The sequence below is a fragment of the Phalacrocorax carbo genome, chromosome 23 (assembly GCF_963921805.1).
Source record: "Phalacrocorax carbo chromosome 23, bPhaCar2.1, whole genome shotgun sequence".
NCBI lineage: Eukaryota > Metazoa > Chordata > Aves > Suliformes > Phalacrocoracidae > Phalacrocorax > Phalacrocorax carbo.
Window position 1 is genome coordinate 2635611 of NC_087535.1, and position 16852 is coordinate 2652462.

Sequence of the window (16852 nt, forward strand, 5' to 3'; positions counted from 1 at the left end):
GTGTGCGCGCGCCGTGCGCATGTGCAGTGCGCTCCGGGCCGAGGGAGGCGCGGGCGCACCTGAGGGGCGGTGGTGCGCGGGTGCGTGGCCAGCTGAGGGGGCAGCGGGGGCAATACCCATGCGTTCTATTTCAAATCAGCCTTTTTCTCTATTGGGCCTAGATAGAGGTAGCAGCACGTCATGCTGCAGGGTGTCAGCCTGCCTGCTGTGCTTCCACAGGCCCGGGGAGCCCTGTCGTGCTCCCTTCCCTCTTCCCTGTAATGGCGCTGCAACCTGCTGCCTCACAGCGGGCGGCCTCACCTCGCTTCCAGCCCGCGGTGGAGGGGAGGTTGGTTCTTTCCCTTCCCCACAGGGTTGATAATGCAGTGGGTCACCGTGTGGTGACCTTGGGGGTGAGGCACACCCAGAGGCAGGTGCCACCAAGACACCAATGGTCAGGAAATGGTCCTCAGCCCAGGAGGACACCGCATCTGCAAGGGCAGATGGACGGATCCAAAGAGCGTGACGAGTGATTTCCGAGAGCTTCTCATAGTCGGGTCCCCTCAGTTTGATCCCCCCCCAGCTCTGAAGTCCGGCACAGCCCGGAGGTGGGTTCAGGGCGAGGAAGGGCTCCCATGTCCCAGCTCGGCAAACTCATTGCTTGGGCAGCGTAAGCTGTTTACATCCGAGCCCTCTTCTGCTCTTCAGGACCATCTGAAACCATGTTTTATTAAAGGTTTGCCTGGGCTTGGGAATCTAATGGGGAGTTCTCAAGAATGGTATGATAAAAGAAATGTGATTCCATATCATCCCAAATCTGTGCCGATACTAGCAGAAGAGGATTTTGCTTCATTTTACTTAAAATTCTATAAAAAAGCAAGTGCAATTGAGAGGGTGAAAAGGGTTTTTATTAGCAACATCAAGGAGTTTGGGGGTTTTAATCACTCAGAAATACCTTCTGCACATGCGGCTGAAGTCTATCAGCAACAGGAATTTCAGGATTTAAAAGGGCGTGTATAGTCCCTACGCGATGGAAACACTGATGTATTTGTAACACACACGATGGAGATTTAATTTCTGAAAGACTAATTTTGCAATTAAACTGGACCTTACTTTGCTTAGACAGAGCCCGTCAGTTTGACATTAAAGGTGAATAGCAAAACGATGCACTACCTTTCGTTCAGGAAACAGATGGCTTCACAAAGCTGAATTTCTGCCAAGAAAACTTGATGCGCTGTGGGAGCTCTTGGAGAGAATTTCACATGAACAAAGAAAAGGTGGGAAGTCTTGAAACAAAAGGCTCAAATAGGGACCCTGGAAGCTGCTTCTCAACTCTTCCACCAGCAGAAGAAGGTGAGTGTCTGCAGCTTTGGCTGGGAGGGAGGGGGTCACTGCCAACTTCTGCCTCTGTGGCCTGGCAAAAGTTTGCCACCCTGAAGGAAAACCTGAGAGATGAGAGGCTTAAAACATTCTTTATGCTGGAGAAGCTGGAAAAAACAAACCTTTGGACCTAAAGTATAAGAGAGTTATCACTACTGCAGAGCAGGGCAGAACTGCTGGCAGGTGTGAAACAGAACCTGTATGAGGCGGTAACTGCTGCTTCAGGAGTGAAAAACATCAGGCTGCAAGTGAGCCTGTGAATATGCAGATTACAGAACCAAACTTCCAGCTACAGGTGGCCTACAAGAGCTACAAAGAGCTGCCACAGCCCTAAGGCATCAGTGACAGGGAGGCCCTGCCATGGAATGAGACGCTGGCCTGTGACAAACCACCCCATCTCGCAATCTTAGTGCTCAGACTGCCTGCTAGGGAGAGAACCTGGCTCCTTCTGAGGGTCTCTGTTCAACATCTAGGGGTAGTTAATGGAACAGATGGGCATTATTTTTCTTTTGCAGTTCACCTTTGCGCTAGAGCTTTTCCTTACAACATCGCATGTCTAAAGCCATGGACGGACTGAGCCGGACTGAAGCTAGCGGGAGAACTTCTGTGGCTGGGTGCTAGGATTTCTCTTGCTGCCCAGCTCTTTGACTTGAAGGAGGTCAAAAAGGTCTTGTGGGTTCCAGTTACCCTTTGGGGTCTTCACATACTGCAGCAAATCCTGCTTTAATGGGGGGAAGCCCTGCTCTTTTTCCATCAGTTCCAGCAGCTGCTTCATCAGGCTTGAAGTCTCGTCTCTGCTGATGCTGTTGTAGAGATCTGAGGGATCTTGGCTTTTCTGAGAATCCCACATGGCATTTGAAAGTGAAATATCCCTGCTGCTGGCTGTGTGCACGCTACCTAGGGCATTGTGGAGCCACATCAGGCGCTTCAGCCCTTGAAATGCCCTCCCCTTGTCATGCATGAGCTGATGCTCCGTCACTGCTCTTTTACTGCAAGGGGAAGAAAGAGTTGGTTAGGAAACAAGCACAGCCAGATCTAAGCTCCTGTTTCAAATGTGGCTGATTTGCATCCATCAATCTTAGCTGCTTCCCTAAGCTGAGGAGGGAGCACTGGTGGTGCCCACACCTGAGGGGGAGGACAGCGCCGCGGCAGGGTGAGCAGCGCTGGTGCCCAGAGCCAGCCTGGCCCTTGCCAGGCCCGCAGCTCCCACACCGGCTGGGTCGGGCAGCCCGTGGGGCAGCGGGCAGCCGGCTCCTGAGGATGGGAACCTGGAACGCTGCCATTCCCTAGAGGTATACCTTGAACTGGGGAGACGGTGACAAAATTACCTTAGCAGGATTAAAAAGCTCTTGCAGAGATTCGGTCTTTCCCAAATCTGGGTTCTTTTCAGAGGTTTAAATGCCAGAATAAAATCCCCTTTTTGTGACCTTAGTGTTCTAGCATTGTTGGGTTTGTTTTTTTCCTTCCAGAGCTGTACGTCAGGAGTAATTTAACTGAAATGGGTGGTGTCCGTGAAATGGAAACAAATCCTCATTTTCTTCAGATATACCAAAAATTTTGAGCCAAACATGACTGGGGAGGGCAGGCTAATTCTGTGATGGAAATATTTTTGGTTTTCAGGCTGTTTAGATCACAGCTAACTGCAGCTATAGACTCCCACTGCAGATTTGGATCTGAATGGGAACCTAAATATGGAATTTTAGTGTGTGCCATTTCATGGCTTGCGTTGAACATCTTTATATGGTTTGCTACCCTGTGTTTAAAAGCATCACCTGAACTGTGGTACATGTTACACATCTGAAAATGCAGCTGGTCTAATTTTATGCTGCATAAAGGGTGATGTAAAATTTTACTTCCACCATGCCCTGCAGTAAATGACAGCAGTGGAGAATACAGCCCATTAAATCAAAGGCAAGCAGTCTTCCAATGATACTAAGTAAAAGGATGGTATTGCTTACTTTTCAGTGTCTTGACATGTTGCAAAACAGGCAAAAAAAAGAATTGCCAAAAATGTAACCATCTGCAGAGATCTCTGGGGCAGGAACATTTTCTCTCTTCTTTAAATCTGCTCCACAGGAGAAGCAGCTGACAGTATGATCAAAAATCGTTTTTCCTCTGTTCTTGCTTTCACCTGACAAAATGAATTTCAGCCTTTAAGCACTGGTAAAAGTGGAGCATTGTACTGTGGTACATCATCCCAGGACCTCCCAGACCATCAGACAGGTGGATTTGTAACATACACCAGTAAAAGATGAATAGATTTCATAGTATATGTCGACATTTCCTTGCTAAGAGTCCTAAACCTTGTTTTCCGCTCTTGCCTCTCAATATATTGCCCTTCCCACTCTTGTGCATTTGCAAGCACAGGAGATCATTTCATTTAGAACTGGCACGAGACCCTCCTGATAAGAACTTAGCAGAAATTTAACAAATATATAAGGATTGCTGCCTAAAATCTGTCACAAAACTTAAAACGAGTTTAAGACTGGACCATGCAGATCAAGTTAAAAGGTGTGCTCGGCCCTGGGATTTGGACCTTTAACAGTACAGCCTTTTCCATGAGCAATACAAGTGTTGACACCAAAGCTGCCGCTGCCTGAAAATGATACCAGAATGCTACTGGATTTCTTTTCTGTTAGGAAGTGGGTTTCTTGCTTAGGGAAGTGACAACTAGAAATTGTAACTGTGCAATTATTATTTTCATCAAACTAATAACTGCATTCAGTTATGTGTCAGCTCCTGGCGTTGATACACCTCTATCTACCCATCCTTTCAACCCCAACGCTCCTTTATCAACAGATCTATCACTTAAAATATCTGCATTTTTTACACTAATGACTGTCCCCTGCTTTTAGGATTGGCTCCAGCCTGTCCCGTTAGTTATTTACCAGCAAATCTTGTGTTAATTGTTACATCAAAACCTAGATGGACAACAAAACAAAGGCTGCAGCATTTAACTTCTCATGTAAGAATAGTAAAGATATGTCCCCATAGAATGAGGCTACTAATTTTTTGAAGATCTATTTCTTTTTGTGCAGAAGCAGTTTGAGTTAAAAAACTCCGCACCTCCTCAAGTGACTTTTCCTTATACTAACTTGAATATTGGATTGGCAGTGACTGGATAGAAAGGCGAATTATGTCATACCTTTCATTGTAAAAATTAAGCTTTTTCTTAATAAAGTCTACTCTACTAATTTGTGAGTAATTTCCTTGGACGACATGTTCAAATTAAACTAGGCATGAACAAATAGGCACTAGTTCCAATTTACAAATTTCTGCATTAAATACATATATATACATAAATATAGAGATAAATATATGGGTATTTACATGCTGTATGGTATTTCAGCTTTTGCTTACAACTGGTAGAACTCCTGCTTACGCATAATGGATAAGCTATAGTTTCCTATTGTGATCAACAGTAAACTAGGTACTAATTAAAAAACATCTTCCAGTTACAAAAGTAACATTATCTACTTACTGATGATCTTGTAGAGATCACGGTGAAGTTCTGATCCGCACAGATGTGTCTCCTTGCCGGTCTTGTCGTGACGTTCCAGTTGCAATGACAAGTGCCTTTCACCTTCTTTTATACCTGCCCAGAAGCCCCAGAAACAATAGAAATGATCTCTACAGCATTTGTGACTAAGACCTTCCCTCTCATGTCAGTGAAATGACACAGCTCCCTGTTTCCAGTGATAATAAATCTTGGATTCTAAAATGTTCCATTCAGCTGTGACTAAGGAAAAGATCACAAGTTTGTGGACAGTTTCTTATTCCTTTGCCATCTCTCCCGTTTTGTGAGAACTCTATTATAACGCAGCGTTCATGTGCCCCAAGGTGATGGAAAAGGGATATTCAAGCCCGCTGTGCCAGGGCTGATCAGGAAAAATGTCTGGCATGCAAAAGAGGTCTCCCTCCTTTGCTGTCCTCACGGACCCGCATACAGGACGCTAATGTTTCGTAGGAGGAACCTAAATCAACACTGATGAACTCTGTAATGCCAGTTACCAGACATTAGCAAAATGGGAGAGTTACTAGCAGAAAATCTAACTGAGGTGTTGGTAAATAAAATCCCACTGGATTTTAACGTTCAGTTTGAATTTCATTTAAATCTGTTGATTGCACAGTAAACATATTTGTTTTAAATCCTGGAAACTGGAGAGATACGGAGACTTATCACCTGATAAAAATGCAGGTAGTAGCTCAGGCAAACAGGCAGATTCTGATATGCTTTGAAACTCTCCAAGCTGACGCTATGCGAGGTTTGATACTCGCTTTGTCATCTCTAACCAGGTAACTTCAATAGAATTTGGATATTCAGGATGCGGCTGGACCATTAGGCTGAAACACGAGTGTATTTAAAAGGACCAGGTCCTATTTCTCAAAGTGAAAGAAAGTGAATGTATTTCATCGGTGAGGAAAAATTATCTGGAAAGATTGAAAAGATAATTACTTCATCGCTATCGGAAGCTACCGATTCCTTTTGCATAGGCACAGCCATACCTTCCCGCTAAGCCCGGTCTCAGGTGAATGCGAGCACATTGTCCAAACGGAGACGGGCCCTATTAGCGGTGCTCGCACGACCTCATCTGTTCTTGCAGCTTCTGTGGGCATCAAATTGCTTTTTATTATATTCCTCATGACAGCTTATTTTGAGCCCCGCTATTTCAGAGCAATCAAATAAGCGTTCCTGATTTCATTACGTGAGTCCCGATTGTTAAGGAGAGTGTCACTCATTAAAGAGAACAAAGTGTACCACCAATTAAAGATGACATTTGTTAAATGTTGGTAAAACGGGCGTGCTTCTCATCTTAGTTTCCAGGGCAGCGGTTACACTGCAGTTACACTGAATTATCTGCCTGTGAAACTAAGGTTTCTTAGTTACTTCTTCAATGACTAATAAGCATTAGCCAAAGTCATGTCCAAAACATCTGGTCTAATTCATCCTTGAACTTTTCAAGTCTCCATTATGTAATGGGTTTTCACTGATGCAGTTACTGGCATCTCCAACGGAAGAACTAATACCACATTAACACGAGCGGCTGCAGGCAGGCCGGGGATGCTGACGTGGGGTCAGTAAATGGGCACCTGAAGCATTCTGTAATGGCCAAACTGCTTTGCCATGGCTACGCTCTTCCACTGGCTATTTCTCTCCACCCAAGGACTTACAAGAGTCAAAATAGCCCCGGACGTGGCTTTGTAACACCTCCTCGAGAGGCGTATGTGAAGACAGACTGCACTGACGTTACGATGGATCCTTGAGGAGCATCTGGTGCAAAGACTTAGTGGCACCAGCAGCGCAGTGGGGAAGAGCTGCTTGCAGGGATTGATTTCCATGGTTTGCAATATTTCTAAAGGAAATATAAATTGTGTTGATTGCACAGCTTACACCACCGCCACAGGCATAGTGGTTAGCATTGCCAACTATGATGGGAACGTTGCTAATTTCACAAGGAGAAATTGTACAAACAGCACTGCCAGGTGATATTTTTACCTGGTTTAGATTAATCTCTGCAAGAGCCCTGAACAGCCTAGAGCCGACTAAGAGCCCATTTTGCCAGGGCAGTAACCAGCAAACCCAGCTGATGGGTGTTGGGTTACCTCGGGGCCTCCCTCCAAGCACATTTGGAGCCATTAAAGGTTTTGGCCTTGGCTTCAAAGGCTTTGCTCCCAGCCTCCGGCTTCTCCTGGTCTGAAGGCCTGACTTCTTGTAGAGTTTCCATCACCTTTTTCAGTGGGAGTGTTTGAGCGAGGAGGGCTGTGCAAATTAGGTTTCCCAGTGAGTGATTCTTTTGTTTTGCTTTCCAGTCCTCTCCCCAGGGAGCCAGGTGGGGGAGGAAGGGAATATGGCTTGCTGCAAAGCACGAAAGAAAAAGGAAGGAGAAAGCCTGGAGGCCCCGTTGAGGGGGAAGAAGGAATGGGAGGAGGGAACAGAAAGCAAAGCACATGTGCAAATAGCCTCATTAGGGCAAGGGGGATCCTCTTGCCTGGGATTTTAAAACTTAATTAGATAAAGGCTCTACAGCATCAAAGGGATCCTCTATCTGTAGGGAGAAGGACGGACAGATATGATGAATTTTTTCCATGTGCTCTGCTATTCACCAGTAACTGGAGTGTGTGCTCCAGAAGGCTTCGTGCTTCACCAATGTAAAAATCTACTTTGGTTTTTTTTAATATTTTTTTTTCTCCCCTAACTGCTCTTAGCCTAACACACCACTAAAATTCACATGAGCTCCTCAGTGCAGTGTGTGGAAAGAAAGGCACCGCCCTGTTGAGAGGAAACTGTTTGACCACACTTGGATGGTAAATATAGTTCCCCTGAGCTGCTGGTGAAGCAGCTGCTAATGAATGGCTGCTCTCCCTTCCTGGCCTCCCTAATTAAGAGATCAGAGGAAATGACACCTCGCAGCAAACCCGGAGGCCACCAAGACTTTTGCACCACCACACCCGCGCCACGGTGCTGGGCCCTGCCAGGCCATCACCAGCCCTCTGCCCCGGGAGGAAGGAGCCAGCAGCAGCAGCACCGCCTCGGTAACCACTGAAAGGGGATGACATTCAGCTCTTTGAGAGAGCTCCAGGCTTCCTCTCCTCCTGGGTGCTTACAGCTCTTCTGTACCACAGCCTTACTGCTAAGGGGGGGATAGCCTTGTGCAATCCGGAGAGACGTAAGTGTAGGGGCTAGGCTGGCTCCAGGGCCAGCGCCTAGGCTGCACGGGCAGTTTTAAATCCCAGCCCCTAATCCGCTACATACTGCATCATCCCAGAGAGAACTCCCATCTTCCAGGGAATTAAAATTAGAGTTGAAGAGCGGTGAGTCAGGCTCACTGTTTGAATGTTGCGTTTTCTGATTTCAAGCCAGATTTACAGAAGTGCCTGGGACTCACAACTCTGTCTGAACACAGTAGCAAGGGTGAGTGTTTTGTCCTGTGAAACCTGCCCTGGAGCCAATCCTGAGGCTGATTCTTTTTACTTCTCAAAATAGCCTCCAGATGGAATATTTTCGCTGTGCAAAACAAATTCAGGTTAAGCTGAGACAAAGCCTCCAGCCCCTTCTGCTGCTTCTCTAACACCCACTGGGGAGCTTAGCCCTGGTTCGACAGCGTTGCAGTACGCCTGGAGAAGGCTGCTGAGAACCTCGACTGAGCAGAAATCAAACAAAAGGAGGGGTCTGCGCGGTGCCATGGGGCCTGCCTCCCCTGGAAGGGGGCTCGGGCTGGGGGATCTGCCCCTGTGAGAGGAGAATGCCGCCATCTGGTGCCCACACCTCGGTTTGCCTGGGCCGGGAGGAGCTGGGCGGGTGGGTGCTGACCCCAGGTGGGTGCAGGGGAGCCCTGAGGTTACCTGGGGATCAGCTCTCTTGTCCCCACCCAGAGGGGGTGCCCAGTCACTAATGTCTGTAAGACCAAGAAGGTGTTTCTTAAAGGACCATATTGGCCAAGAACTGGTCTGGATTTCATCTTTCTGTACAGAGCCAGCAAACGGTGTGCTGACCCTGAGGGAGAACGGTGTGTCAGCCTGCCACCACGCAGGGGTCGGGGGGTCCCAGCACAGGGGGTACAAAGGATGTAAATCTCAGATATGAAAGATGTGGAAGGAGGTGGGACCCCAACGATGGCGGAAGGCTCACGCCCGGAAAGGTGGGAATGAGGGCTGAGGAACTGAGTTCCCAAATGACATATCGTTCGAGTCAATGGACTTCTTGCTAACTATTCCCCAAGCGCCAAGTCCTGGGGACGTGCTGTGGCTCTGCACTGGATGCTGAGTGTGTCTTAGTTTAGGTCCATGATGTAAACATTACAGTCTCTTGTTTCACTCTTCCTTTACTTAAGGTCTGAGGCATAGCTAAAAGCTTTCACAGTGTAAAAATTTTAAAAGTGAGGGGGTAAGGGACAGGGACTTGTATCCTGTAAACAGAAGAGCAGTTGCGGCAGGAATAAGCTTACGCAAGCTGGTTGTAACATATCTAAAGATCAGACAAGCGTACATCACTGTTTCTGTAGAAAATAACCATCAAGATTAGTTTATTGGCAGGATGTGAAAATGGGTTGAATCCACAAGAACTTCACAAGCAGCTGGCTGAGGTATGACTACGTGTGTTCGGTTTTCTGACCCAAGTAAAGGCCTGTCCCCTTGGACCTGTTCCTGTTGAGACGTGTAATGGCATTTCCTAGCAAAAGACCTTTCTGTAGATATAATCATGACAGTAAGTAAGTATTTTTGCTAATGTCTAGTTTTGCTTGAGGAGCAACTCTAAGAGATCCTATTGCTGATAGACGTATTCTTCAGTAAATATTGTCTGTCTCCTTCAGTATCCCTTAAATCTGGCTGACGTGGCTGAGGTTTCTTCCAAATTGTAACGGCTACAATATGTTCATTTTCTTGTATGAGATTTAAATTTCAGAAACCATGACAGCAGCTTGAATATAACACATATTTCATGTCAGTGTGGTCGTGAATTCTGGTCACATAGGTAACTATGCTCCACCGTAATTGTGCAGGCGTGAGGTGCCTCTTCAATCCAGTCTTGGCCCCACCAGTTTAAAGTAGATCTGGTTTTGTTTGTAGGGTCAGTGTTCTCTCCTTCCTTTTATGGAAGATCCAATGAGTGTAAAAGCTCTGTACATCTCATAAATATTGGACATGAATGGTGTTCTCTTACTGCAAAAGCAAGAGAGTTGCAATGCAGCAGGATTTTTCAAATTATCTTTAAACTTAGAATAAGGAAGAAGGTAAGGTAACACAGTGCAGCTTCCCTATAGGTATGCATGTACACATATATATTGCTGCTCAGAGCTGATTCAGGGTATCGTCTTTTGGAGGACAATCAAAATGCTGACTTCTGAATTACTGAAGTGCTGTGTGGCTGTGTTGGGGCATCCTAAACCGACTCGGGAAGTAGGTTGGGGTTTTTGGCTGAATACAGTTGCCTCTGTTCTGACCTCTGCCTTTTGTCACAGTATGTGCCACGTTTAGTTTCTTTATAATAGCAAAAGCAAAATGAAAATGGATTATGTTTGGATGATGTGCTTTTTACGGTATGTGGTCTATAAAGCATGATGATGGGCCTAAGCCCACGTAAGAAGTGCCTTGAATAGAACAGGTCGTATGTCCTAGATGAGTGCTGAATGTCCTGTTTACTTTGCAGGAGGTGAACTTACTTCTGAATAAATCCTTTGTTGCCAAGTCTGTAATCTGTAATTATTTTCATATGTCATGTGTAACTTTGGTAGGAAGTTAAAAGGTCTGTGAAGATTACAAAGTTGTCCGAGTTGCTCTGTAACTTATGTTTGGTGTGGCTTGGTTTCTTTTTTTTAAAATATTGATTATTCCAATACTTAAATCATGTTTCAAATGTACATTATGTGATATGAGGCAGGGTCTAGTTAATGTTACAAATGCCGATGGAGAAAGGAGGAGAGCGTGGGAAGTCACCATCTCAAAGAAGCCATGAAGTGCAATGGCTGAACAGCCCCAAGTCAGCTTCAAATTATTTCCTTTGTTTATGTCGCCTCAGGAAATTAACCATCAGCTAATTTAGATTACAGTGCATTAGATTTCTTTAATTAAAAGCAGGTAACTATGAGATAACGGCACACATCATAAAGATACTTCAGAGCATCAGTTACCTCAAAATCCTTATTGTTTTTCTGCCCCTTGGCCAATTTTGACCCTTGGGAGGATTTTACTGAGAAGAGGCTCTTTAAAATACTAACGAATGCTGCAAAAGGTTTTGGAAAATTCTAATGAGTTATACCAGCTGGTCGTCTTGAATTCCTGTTTGGGTTTTTTTTTTTGCATGCTGGTACAATTCTAGTAGACTGAGGATGCCCCATCCTCTGCACAGTTCCTGCTTGGAAAACACAGTGAACACGCATTAAGTTGTGCTCAGAATGCCTTATCACATATAATATTACTCAGAGTGTTGTTAATCGTACTTGTACCAGATAAATTTGTCTTGTCTGGCCCAAGTCAAAGAGGTAAAGTCTGGATTAAACACAATCTACGGATATGGCTGCAAAGCGACCTTTTGGGAAGTTGCTGCAGCAACAGCCCTGGCTGGGTTTCTCACATTACCTGATAACCCAAAACAAGAGGTTTGTTATATGAAGCAACCTCTCTGGAGCAAGTTATTTTTTAAACTCATGTTAAAACTCATGTTGTATGTCCTAGCTCAATGGATGTGTTTAGTAAAGCACGCCAACACCACTAGCAATGCCTGCTGTAACTAAACCTAACAAAAATTATGGGTTAACACTGGTTTGTTCAAGACATTTGTTTAAAGCCCCGTCCATGGGTAGAAATGGCTATTAGTGAATCAAAGCTTTCACACATGTAAAACGCCGAGGGGATGATGTTTAAAAAACAGCCTGAATGTATCCCACTGGGTCAGAGACGTAAGAAACCCTTCTTCTTCCTCCTTTTTAGCCAACAAAACAGCCCCCTTGTGTGTGTTGCCGTTTCCTGATTTCGGGGGCCTAAAGGCTCCTCGATCACCAGTTCCTAAAGCGAAATTCAGGGCTCGGTGGGAGCAGGCTCGGGCCCCCGGAGCCGCCTCGGCGCTCCCGCCCGCCGCTCTTTGGGGCCGCGCGGAGGCGGCGGGACGAAGCGGCTTGTCAATCAGCGGAGCGACGCCCTCTGATTTGCTGCCAGGTGGTGTCACGTGGGAGCGGGCTGCCCGTATATAACGGCGGGCGGGGTAGGCGGCCGCCGCCATTTTGTCCAGTGAAGAAAAGCGGAGCGGGAGTGTCGTTGAGGGTCGAGTCGGCTACGAATTTAGCGCGGGCTCCCTTCGCGCGCCCTCCCTCTTAGCATCGGTGAGGAGCTTCAGCTCGGAGGGCGGGGGGGAGGCGGGACCCGCGGTCTCGGTCCCCGGCAGGGCGGATGGAAGCGGCGGGGCCCGGTGGCGGCAAACAAAGAGCGGCCGCCATTTTGTAAAGCTGGGCCGCGGGCGGTGGCTGCCGCCACGCTGAGGAAAGCCGGGCGGGGAGAAGGCGGGTAGGCCACGGATTGCCTTGAAGAGTCTGCTCGCCGCCTTTTTTCCGCGGCTGTGACCAGTGAGGCGAGGCGCGGCTGGGCGGGAGGTGCCGCGGGGGTGGCGCGCCGCCTTCCCACCCGCTCCGGGGGAGCGCTGGTTCCTCACGCAGCGCTGGGAGGACGCTCTGAAGAGATTCCCGGAGCACGCCCGGCCTGGCTTCTGCCGGAGATGGCGCTGCTTCTCCCCCCCCGGCATGTGCAGCTTCCCCCGAATCCCGCTCCGAGAACAATGGAGCCCTTCTCCCGCGCAGCGCTCCCCCTGCAGGCCCGGCCCCCGCTGGAACCCAGGGGCAGGGGAAAGGCGCGTAGAGAAACACCGCCCTTCAAAGTTGCGGGTCTTGAAAGTGAACGGAATTCCCTGAAGTAGTTTTAATCACAAATATGATATAGCAGCTAGCTTTTGTGTTTGGTTTTGAACAGTCTCCTTCCGCCTCCCCCTCCCTCCGCAGGTTAATGTTTCCTTCATGTCACATCATATCGCTGCTGAAGTTTCTGGGAAAAGCAACTGACAGAATTACTTACTTTGTAAGTGAATAAGCCGTGGCTGTGTGTTAAATATACATGAGATTTTTCTTTGTTTTTTTTTTTTGTCCTAGCAATGCATCGTGACTCTTGTCCGCTGGACTGCAAGGTTTATGTGGGTAACCTTGGAAACAATGGCAACAAAACTGAACTAGAGCGAGCTTTTGGCTACTATGGACCACTGCGCAGTGTATGGGTGGCAAGAAATCCTCCTGGTTTTGCATTTGTGGAATTTGAAGATCCACGTGATGCAGCTGATGCAGTAAGAGAACTAGATGGAAGGTAAAATGTGTTTCTTGTGTGTTTGGCCTGCCTGGTGAAAATAAGAGAAATTGTGGGTAGTGATACAGTTTAAACTGGGAAGCTTCAACTGGCAAAACCAAGGGCTTGACGCACTTGTTATGCAATATTTTTGTACAGTGGTATAAGGGTAGTCTTTCTTAATAGTGCAGGGATAGCATCGGGACAGTTAATTTTACACCTCGGAGTTGGACTCCCAAGTTAGATGTAACTTGGACCTCTTGGTGCACATTAGTTGAATTCAAGATGGTGTGTGTTACTATAGAGGCAATGCTGATCAGGGAGAGTCTCCTTGGTCCCCTCTCTCCCTGCTTTAATAGCACGACAGGCTTTCAGAAGTGTCCAAACCTTCTGTCTGTCATGCTGGAGTCTGCTTTTTTAGACTCTGAATACTGTGTACTTTGACTAATGTGTATCATGGAGTGTTTCTTTCCTTGTTGTGCATTCCTTTTCCCGCTCTTGATTCTGTAGGTGTTCATCTGCGCCAGACTTGTTCCCTAAACGTGCTAACCTGTGTCACTCTTTTCCCAGAACCCTCTGTGGGTGTCGTGTCAGAGTGGAGCTCTCCAATGGTGAGAAACGGAGTCGGAACCGTGGTCCACCTCCATCCTGGGGCAGGCGTCCTCGAGACGACTACCGCAGAAGAAGTCCTCCTCCTCGTCGCAGGTACTCCAGGTCAAAGTACGCTCATAAACCTGTTGGCACTGTTACCATTTAGCGTTCTAGAAGCAGGCTTTTTAAAAGCATGTTGATGGATAACATTCAACTATCTGATCATAATTTGGAGATGGCAAATGCTAAAAAAAAACAAACCCAAAACCCCACAAAATCGAGGTGAACTTAAGTTGTGTTGAATGTTGGCTTTTGTCCTTAGGTCACTGTGCAATTTGGTAGTCAGTGCCCTCTATCCTGGACTTGCCCTCGTTCCTCCTAAAATCCGCTCATCTTCTAGTCACACTTTCCCTTTCTTCCCCATACTTCAACTTAGGCTGTTCCTTTCCTTTATTCCATAATGGCAAAACATGACATACAGCAGCTTAGCATTTCCATACAGATGTGTTTCTCCGCTTTGTTTGCACGATTTAAATACTTTCCAAGTAGGCAGCTGTTTAATAATAGATCAAGTAACAGTTGCTTTAAGCATCTAGAGTCTTTACACTTTAGTGTTAGTTTGGAATTAAAATGCCATGTGACGCTCCTGTCACTTGAGCTTTGCAAACCCAGCTCTAAAATGTAGCAGGATTTTTGGTAACTGACACGTTCTTGGACCCAGACTAGCTTGTCTGGCGGTGTAAGTCTGCAACGTGGTTTTTGCAGGACTGAATTTACCTGTTGCAGGTGAGTGAAGTCCTCAGGTCAGGGTTTCAAGCTTACCCTTTTGTTGTTGAAAAATAACACATTAGGAGTATTTGTTAGCTAATAGATGGTTGTACTGATGGCTTGTTTTTCATTTTTTTTATGCTTTTTGGTCCATCTATTAATAAAAATGAACCCGTTACAGAGTCACCATCATGTCTCTTCTCACCACCCTCTGAGTCTGCATTAGCCAGTCAACTAGCCCTTTCAGCGTCATGTGACCAGCGCGCCCCATTCAGCTTGGCTGGTGTCGTTTCACATGACCCAGGCATGGCCAGTCGTCAGGTTGCACCGCCCTTTGGTTCCCGAGCATGCTGTTTTCTCTCAGCCTTCTCTCCAACCTTAACCAAATCGGCAGCAGCCACCTCGACCGCCCACACATTCCCGGCCAATCAGCTCAGCTGTTTATTTACCAAATGTCTTCACAACAACTACAGCAGCAGCCTTCGGCTAACAAAAAAGCAGGAAAAATCCACAACACCCCCTTCGCCAACCAACTAAATACAACGCAACATCTGGCAAAACCTTTTCAGCAAATTCTTCTTGGCAGTCAGTCCGGCAGCCTCACCTCACCATTTCTAGCTTGTTGAAACCAAAAACTAGTAAGTTTTTCCTGCTTATACAGTTTACTGCTGGTTAAAATAAGGAGTAAGCGGCTTATAAGTAATTACTTTTCTCAATCAAAGGCTGGCTGTGCATAATTGAGTGGTAACGTACATATGTTGCTTGAGAAAACTTTTAAGGGTGATACGGAAGCTCTTACACTGTGAATAACGTAAAAACCAGTATATTTGCATGTGAGATGCCAAACTAAATTTTTTAATAAAGCTCTAACAAACTTAGCTTTTCCTTGCCAGAAAAATCCTATCACCTTTAAATGGTTTTACTAACAGTTTTCAAAACTTAAAACAATTACTTTTTGGGATGAACTGGGCCGACCTAAGGTTATTTTTTTTTTTTTTTTAAAGAAAATAGTCTAAACACACTCTATGGCATTAAAAATGACAATCACAGATATGCAGTTCTAATGTAGCACTTAATGGCATTATCAATATTGACACTGAGCGCATTTTCACTTTTTTTTTCCACTTGGTATCTCTTATGTCTTGTCATGGACCTTTTTGGCTTGCATGGGTTCCAAAACATTTGGTCTGTGCTATTTTTTTTTTTTTGGAACCACTTGTGGGACTTTGGTGTGGTGTTCTGGGCAGTGTATTTAGTTGAAATGGAAAGTGTTGCATTGGACAACTCTGCTATGAAGCATTCTTAGTTAAAGTGAATTCGTGGTTGGAAACGTGCTGTTCACACTGAGCTTTGTTTTACTGCCTAATCTTTCCATGCCTTTTACTGGATGATGGATGCCAGTTATTCTTGGCACGTTCCCTGGGCCCAACAGTGAGTTTGACAAGTTGGGAAATGCCTCACCCCGTTAATGCTGAAAGAATCGATAAAAAGCCTCACATTTCTTTTTCTGGTTCTAGATCACCACGAAGGAGAAGCTTTTCTCGTAGCCGCAGCAGGTATGTGTCAGTTACCATTGCCTGGACTGCTTTGTCCAGAGGTTTAAAAAGAAACAGCTTAATTTTGGGGCAGACTCCAGGGTGGGCATTGCGGTTTGGTACAAGGGAGAAAGGGGGTTGCTTCTGTCACATTGCTTGCCTGGAGTTAATATATTTACACAGCTATTAGAGGTTCCAGGGTCATCAGTAGAAGGATATTAAGGACGGAAGTAATTAGGTTTTCTGTTCTGCAGCTGTCCAAGGTTCCTGCCAGTGTTTCGCAAAGTTTCTGTGTTAATGTGTTACTCCAGATACTGTGAGCCACAAGTACGGGTGATAAGAAACACAGCGAGTGTGTTCTGCTGTTGCGTACTGCGACATGTTAGGTGGCAGTGGCACAGCGGTGTAACAGTTCTGCGTTAGGATCTTTGAAGCTGCCAGAGTTCGTGTGTGATTTTTACATTCTTGCAGCATAGGGTGCCGTGTTACTGTATGGGATGCGTAAGTACGTGTGGGCACGCTGTGTCAGTGGGGCACAGTCTCTTCCAGTCTGACTCTGAAGAGATTTAAACTGCTGCAGAGGAAGAGATGCCTGCTTACAGCACAACTTAAGCTGTGTTGTATGGCTCAAGCTGATTATTCTTACCCGAAGGAAGGGCTAATACTGTCATATTTAACAGGTTTCCCCTTGTTGAATAGTTAAAAACCTTAATTTCCTGAAGGGAAGCTCTTCAGATAGCTTTGTAACCTAATCAGTTCAGCTTTCCTTTGACACTGTA

The 16852-nt window shown here is 46.2% G+C and overlaps 2 protein-coding genes and 1 long non-coding RNA gene across 5 annotated transcripts; 2 read left to right on the top strand and 1 right to left on the bottom strand.

The window, feature by feature from the left end:
* Positions 1-42: 42 nt before the first annotated feature.
* LOC135316949 (uncharacterized) lies at positions 43-3416 on the top strand. Its single transcript, XR_010376135.1, has 3 exons — positions 43-328; positions 1164-1332; positions 1875-3416. It is a non-coding gene; the product is annotated as an uncharacterized LOC135316949 (long non-coding RNA).
* Positions 1949-3406, bottom strand: LOC135316944 (parathyroid hormone 4-like). The gene is made up of 2 exons (XM_064472316.1): positions 3318-3406; positions 1949-2348 (listed from the first exon to the last, which is right to left on the bottom strand). The coding sequence occupies exons 1-2, from the start codon at positions 3404-3406 to the stop codon at positions 1949-1951; spliced, it is 489 nt and encodes a 162-aa protein (XP_064328386.1).
* Positions 3417-12059: 8643 nt separating the features above from the next.
* SRSF3 (serine and arginine rich splicing factor 3) lies at positions 12060-16835 on the top strand. 3 transcript variants are annotated; one of them, XM_064472304.1, is made up of 4 exons: positions 12060-12176; positions 12993-13200; positions 13750-13884; positions 16056-16835. In XM_064472304.1, the coding sequence occupies exons 2-4, from the start codon at positions 12995-12997 to the stop codon at positions 16261-16263; spliced, it is 549 nt and encodes a 182-aa protein (XP_064328374.1). In that variant the 5' UTR covers positions 12060-12176; positions 12993-12994; the 3' UTR covers positions 16264-16835. The 3 variants fall into 3 exon arrangements, with proteins under 3 accessions (XP_064328374.1, XP_064328375.1, XP_064328376.1); XM_064472305.1 differs by lacking the exon at positions 16056-16835 and adding an exon at positions 14720-14814 and having other exon boundaries at positions 13750-13899; XM_064472306.1 differs by lacking the exon at positions 16056-16835 and adding an exon at positions 14720-14814.
* Positions 16836-16852: the final 17 nt, after the last annotated feature.

Bases quoted from the DNA above. Each gene is read 5' to 3' on its own strand.
- LOC135316944 (XM_064472316.1), bottom strand. From the start codon at position 3,406: ATGTTCCTGCCCCAGAGATCTCTGCAGATGGTTACATTTTTGGCAATT. The intron at 2,349-3,317 runs GTAAGCAATACC...TTCCCCTTGCAG, and splicing joins ACATGTCAAGACACTGAAAA to TAAAAGAGCAGTGACGGAGC.
- SRSF3 (XM_064472304.1), top strand. From the start codon at position 12,995: ATGCATCGTGACTCTTGTCCGCTGGACTGCAAGGTTTATGTGGGTAAC. The intron at 13,201-13,749 runs GTAAAATGTGTT...CTCTTTTCCCAG, and splicing joins GTAAGAGAACTAGATGGAAG to AACCCTCTGTGGGTGTCGTG. The intron at 13,885-16,055 runs GTACTCCAGGTC...TTCTGGTTCTAG, and splicing joins AGTCCTCCTCCTCGTCGCAG to ATCACCACGAAGGAGAAGCT.